Here is a 6,083-nt window from a genome sequence, read left to right as displayed (position 1 = left end):
GAGGCTTTGAAACACTAGGCCTGCCACTGCACATGCTCAAAGATGAACGCATGAATTCCTCAACTCAACGCCTTCTAGTTTTTAAAAGTTAATGAATGAAATCCTTAAGGAAGTCCGGACACGGTGACTCACACCTGTAATCCCAGCATTTTGGGAGGCCGAGGCGGGTAGATCATCTGAGGTCAGGAGTTTGAGACCAGCCTGGCCAACATGGTGAAACCCCGTCTCTACTAAAAATACAAAAATTAGCTGGGCTTGGTGGCACATGCTCATCCCAGCTACTTGGGAGACTGGGAGGCTTGGGAGGCTGAGGCAGAAGAATTGCTTGAACCTGGGAAGCGGAGGTTGCAGTGAGCTGAGATTGTGCCACTGCCCTCCAGCCTGGGCAACAAGAGCAAAATTTCATCTCAAAAAACAAACAAACAAACAAACAAAAAACCTAAAGGAAGTGGAGCGAACACTTACCATTGGGGAGATGGCAATGGAAGAGTTGTGTATAGTTGGGGAGGATGGTGGACATGCCTCATACCCAGTCACCCATTTATCCATTTTTTTAAAAAATAGGGTCTTGCTGCTTGCCGTCGTCCAAGCTGGAGTGCAGTAGCATGATCACGGATCACTGAAACCTTGAACTCCTGGGCTCAAGCGATCCTCTCCTCTCAGCCTCTTGATTCATCCTTTTTTTTTTTTTTTTTATATACGTAGTTTCGCTCTTGTTGCCAAGGCTGGAGTGCCATGGTGTGATCTCGGCTCACTGCAACCTCTGCCTCCCAGGTTCAAGAGATTCTCCTGCCTCAGCCTCTCGAGTAGCTGGGATTACAGGCATGCGCCACCACGCCCGGCTAATTTTTTTTTTTTTTTTTGTATTTTTAGTAGAGACAGGGTTTCTACTTGTTGTTCAGGCTGGTCTTGAACTCCTGACGGCAGGTGATCTGCCCACCTCGACCTCCCAAAGTGCTGGGGATTACAGGCGTGAGCCACCGTGCCCACCTGTTGATTCATCCATTTTTAATATGTCTTTATAACAGAAAGATTTTAAGAGAAGGGGCTATCTAGAAAATCTCTAGTTGGAAAGGTGCATGGAAGGGGCAGTGCAGAGTGGGGAAGATGGAGAAATTGAAATTCTTCAGCATCCCAGACTACATAGTGCCAAATCCAAATGCAAATCCAGAGCTAGCAATGAAAAAGACTCCTGAGCCTGCTAGTGGTTCACGCCTGCAATTCCAACTACTCAGGAGGCTGGGACAGGAGGGTGGCTTGAGCCCAGAAGTTCAAAGCCAGCCTGGGAAAAATAGAAAGAGAGAGAGAGACTTGAAATATAGTAAATTTCCTCAGTACCTGAAAATATTAAAAAAAAAAAAAAACAGAAACAAAAAGCTGGAAGGAAAGAGAAGGTAACTGAAATAGAAGGGAAAGGGGACAAATCTCACCAAGCTAAGGTCTTGGGAGAGGAGATACTGGCTGAGCCCTGTTACTTAATTTAAAATACCTTAGGGGAGGCCACCCAAGTGGATGCGGGGCTCCTGTGAATCCTTCGCTTGACTCCAGCGGGTTACCTTTGCCTCTGATACATAAAGGGTGGGGATGGGAGCGCTCTCCTCTCTCCCTCCCCTGCCTTGCTGTGAGAACTTCTGGGAAAGGAGGTGCAGGGCTCCAGGAAGCCAGTGCCCAGGGAGTGCTATGCTGAGTTCAGGAGCCTGGCCACGGCAGGGGTGGACAGATGGTGGCAGAGGAGCCAGATTTAGCTAAAGGAAACGTGGAGCATCCCATTGGCCATCGTCCCCACTCTCCAATTCCGCTCCAGAGGCCACTCCAGACTATTGGCCGCTGCCCCTTTAAGCGTCGCTACTCCTCCCCCAAGAGCGGTGGCACCGAGGGAGTGGGGGGAGGCTGAGCGCTCTGGCTGGGACAGCTAGGGAAGATGGCCCAGGCTGGGGAAGTCGCTCTCACGCCTTGCTGCCCCCTCCCCTGAGCCAGGTGATTTGGGAGACCCCCTCCTTCCTTTTTTCCCTACCGCCCTACACGCGACCCGGGGATGGCTCCGTGGCCTCACGAGAACAGCTCTCTTGCCCCATGGCCGGACCTCCCCACCCTGGCGCCCAATACCGCCAACACCAGTGGGCTGCCAGGGGTGCCCTGGGCGGCGGCCCTGGCCGGGGCGCTGCTGGCGCTGGCGGTGCTGGCCACCGTGGGAGGCAACCTGCTGGTCATCGTGGCCATCGCCCGGACTCCGAGACTCCAGACCATGACCAACGTGTTCGTGACTTCGCTGGCCGCAGCCGACCTGGTGATGGGACTCCTGGTGGTGCCGCCAGCGGCCACCTTGGCGCTGACTGGCCACTGGCCGTTGGGCGCCACTGGCTGCGAGCTGTGGACCTCGGTGGACGTGCTGTGTGTGACCGCCAGCATCGAAACCCTGTGCGCCCTGGCCGTGGACCGCTACCTGGCTGTGACCAACCCGCTGCGTTACGGCGCACTGGTCACCAAGCGCCGCGCCCGGACAGCCGTGGTCCTAGTGTGGGTCGTGTCGGCCGCGGTGTCATTTGCGCCCATCATGAGCCAGTGGTGGCGCGTAGGGGCCGACGCCGAGGCGCAGCGCTGCCACTCCAACCCGCGCTGCTGTGCCTTCGCCTCCAACATGCCCTACGTGCTGCTGTCCTCCTCCGTCTCCTTCTACCTTCCTCTTCTCGTGATGCTCTTCGTCTACGCGCGGGTTTTCGTGGTGGCTACGCGCCAGCTGCGCTTGCTGCGCGGGGAGCTGGGCCGCTTTCCGCCCGAGGAGTCTCCGCCGGCGCCGTTGCGCTCTCTGGCCCCGGCCCCGGTGGGGACTTGCGCTCTGCCCGAAGGGGTGCCCGCCTGCGGCCGGCGGCCCGCGCGCCTCCTGCCTCTCCGGGAACACCGGGCCCTGTGCACCTTGGGTCTCATCATGGGCACCTTCACTCTCTGCTGGTTGCCCTTCTTTCTGGCCAACGTGCTGCGCGCCCTGGGGGGCCCCTCTCTAGTCCCGGGCCAGGCTTTCCTTGCCCTGAACTGGCTAGGTTATGCCAATTCTGCCTTCAACCCGCTCATCTACTGCCGCAGCCCGGACTTTCGCAGCGCCTTCCGCCGTCTTCTGTGCCGCTGCGGCCGTCGCCTGCCTCCCGAGCCCTGCGCCGCCGCCCGCCCGGCCCTCTTCCCCTCGGGCGCTCCTGCTGCCCGGACCAGCCCCACGCAGCCCAGGCTTTGCCAACGGCTCGACGGGTAGGTAACCGAGGCAGAGGGACCGGCGGCTCAGGGTCGGGAAGCATGCTATGTCTCCGTGGGTCAAATTTTTGAGTGTGGAGTTTACTAGGAGAAGGTGGGATGGCTTTGCTTGGAGAGAAAAGGGAATGAGGAGTAGCGAACCAAAATGGGACCCAGGGTCCTTTTCTTTCCGGATCCAGTCACTAGGGTAGAAGCAAAGGAGGGCGAGCGGGCCGTCGTTCCTCACCCAAGGACTCAAGGTGCGCCACCGGAAAGCGCTGCGGTGTCCCGAGGACTCTTGCCCCGCCTGGTCGGCTTTAGGGATTTTTTTTTTTTTTTAATAGAGACAGGGTTTCGTCTCTGTCACCCACGCTGGAATGCAGTGGCGCGATCCCAGCTCACTGCAGTCTTGAACTCCTGGCTCCTGGGCTCAAGCGATCCTCCCACCTCAGCCTCCTGAGTATCTGGGACTACAGGCGAGCCCCACCAATCCCAGCTATTTTTAAAATTTCTTATAGAGATGGGGTCTTGCTATGTTGCCCAGGCTTGTCTTGAACTTCTGGCCTCAAGTGATCCTTCTGTCTCAGCCTTCCAAAGCGTTAGGATTACAGGCCTGAGCCAGGGCGCCGGGTCGGCTCTAGTTTTGGTTTTCCAGCTCAGTTCTTTGCCCCCCTCCCCCCGATTTCTTGCCATCACTAGACGTGGCTCGGACTTGAAGGCAGGGCTAGTGCCCCCCCGCCCCCCAAGCCTTCGGCCTTAGTTCTGGGTTTTCTCAAAGGTTTGACAGCTGTGGAGGTGAGAATCCACTTCCGGTATGAAGTACAGCTGTGAGTGAGGAGCCTGTGAGTGCAGATGTGTGCCCTCCCGCTCCCTGGGCTGGGTTGGAGTAGGGATGGGGTGGGACGTGTGTGGCTGGGTGGTGCCCTGGAGTTTTGGTGTAACTAAATATGCGTTCCAGGGTCCCTGATCTCTGTCATTCCCCTCAGTGCACCTGTTGCTCCTTTCACCCCAGGGTCTATTATCTCCACTTTTTTTCCAGGGCTTCTTGGGGAGTTTCTTAGGCTTGAAGGACAAGAAGCAACAACTCTGTTGATCAGAACCTGTGGAAAGCCTCTGGCCTCTGTTCAGAATGAGTCCCCTGGGATTCCCTGGCTGTGACACTGTACCCTCCAGAACCTGACGACTGGGCCATGTGACCCAAGGAGAGATCCTTACCAAGTGGGTTTTCACCATCCTCTTGCTCTCTGTCTGAGAGATGTTTTCTAAACCCCAGCCTTGAACTTCACTCCTCCCTCAGTGGTAGTGCCCAGCTGCCCTGGAGCAGCCGGCTGGCTTTGGTAGGGGCACCCATCACCTGGCTTGCTTGTGCAGTCAGTGAGTGCTTAGGGCAAAGAGAGCTCCCCCCGGTTCCATTCCTTCTGCCACCCAAACCCTGATGAGACCTTAGTGTTCTTCAGGCTCTGTGGCCCAGGCTGAGAGCAGCAGGGTAGAAAAGACCAAGATTTTGGGTTTTGTCTCTGGTTCCCCTATTACTGCTCTCAAACACTGGCCTCTCTCACTTTAGCCATGGAATGGCTCCGATCTACCTCACAGCAGTGTCAGAAGGACTTCATCAGGGTTTTGGGAGCTCCAGGGTTCATAAGAAGGTGAACCATTAGAACAGATCCCTTCTTTTCCTTTTGCAATCAGATAAATAAATATCACTGAATGCAGTTCATCCTTGGCTTCCTTTCTCTCCGTTTGTTTTCTTTCATAATCCACTTACTCCCTTCCTTTCTACTCTGCACTGGCTTTTGACAGAGGCAGTAAATTAGGCCTAATCCTCACTCTTTTCTTCCTAATCTTCATCAAACAAAAAAATGAAAAGTCTGTCTGGACGAAGGGGAGTGAGCTTGAGCCTTTGATATCTTGCTCCCCCATGCTTCCTGAAACTCTTGAAATCCAGTTGCCATTGAGTAGCAAAGCCACGCTCCCCACAGGACTTGGACAGAGGGCCCACAGGGGGATGGACTGGCTGTGGCCAGGTTCAGGGCAGGGGGCATTTGTCCCCTGCATGCTATAATCCAGTGGTGGATTCATAAGGTCCTGTGGTCATCAGGAACCAGTTTTTTTCAGTGCCTTACATGTTGTGTGTGTGTGTGTGTGTGTGTGTGTGTTTGTCTGGAGGCACAGGCACAAAGCATTGCTTGTGTTGGTCAAATGTCTTGTGTCATAAATATATTCTGATGTTTTCCAGCCTTTCCACAACCTCTACCTTCCCACTCCCCTTCCCCAGCTACAAAAATCTGTATTATCCTCTTAAAGTAAAACTGGAGTTACAAATTTGAGCCTGTTGATTCAGTTTTCTCTTATTTCCATTTTTATGAATCTTATCAGGTAGGTTTCCTATGTAAAGAAAATTTCTATGGAAATCATTAGATCATTTTGTGAGTTTCTATTTAAACTCCATGAGCCAAGACTATTGTCCAGGATGATTTATGGGATGCCCGGTAAATCACAGATGTTTTGCATGCTTGTGATGTAGTGCGCAATGCGTTGTCTTGGTTCAGGGGCCCTAGAGTTATAAAATTCCATCTGCCCCAAGGAGGAGCTCAGTGGATTTCCACATATGGGTGTTCCCTGTGAATTGGACCTGGTCTGTGCTGCTCTCTTTTCTCCAGGAGCCCAGGTTTTATTTCTCAGGATGTTTTCATACCAAAGATGACTTTCCCTTTTTCAACCAGGGCAGGGTGAGATATCTGGTGTCTGAGGTGTGCAAGATTTCTTGGCAAAGACTCAACTTTGTGGCTCTTAGTGGAGGAGGAAGTCTTGCTGGACAAATAAGAGGCCCTCCTCTCCCCATCTCTGGATATTCTCCCAAC

The 6,083-nt window shown here is 54.0% G+C and overlaps 1 protein-coding gene across 1 annotated transcript; it reads left to right on the top strand.

Annotated features, from left to right (window-relative positions):
* Positions 1–2,035: 2,035 nt before the first annotated feature.
* On the top strand, positions 2,036–4,283 carry ADRB3 (adrenoceptor beta 3). Its single transcript, XM_002819002.5, has 2 exons — positions 2,036–3,240; positions 4,262–4,283. The coding sequence occupies exons 1-2, from the start codon at positions 2,036–2,038 to the stop codon at positions 4,281–4,283; spliced, it is 1,227 nt and encodes a 408-aa protein (XP_002819048.3).
* Positions 4,284–6,083: the final 1,800 nt, after the last annotated feature.

Source organism: Pongo abelii, chromosome 7, assembly GCF_028885655.2.
Source record: "Pongo abelii isolate AG06213 chromosome 7, NHGRI_mPonAbe1-v2.0_pri, whole genome shotgun sequence".
Classification (NCBI taxonomy): Eukaryota; Metazoa; Chordata; class Mammalia; order Primates; family Hominidae; genus Pongo; species Pongo abelii.
Note: the sequence above shows the minus strand (reverse complement) of the source record. Positions and strands in the feature narration are given on the sequence as shown.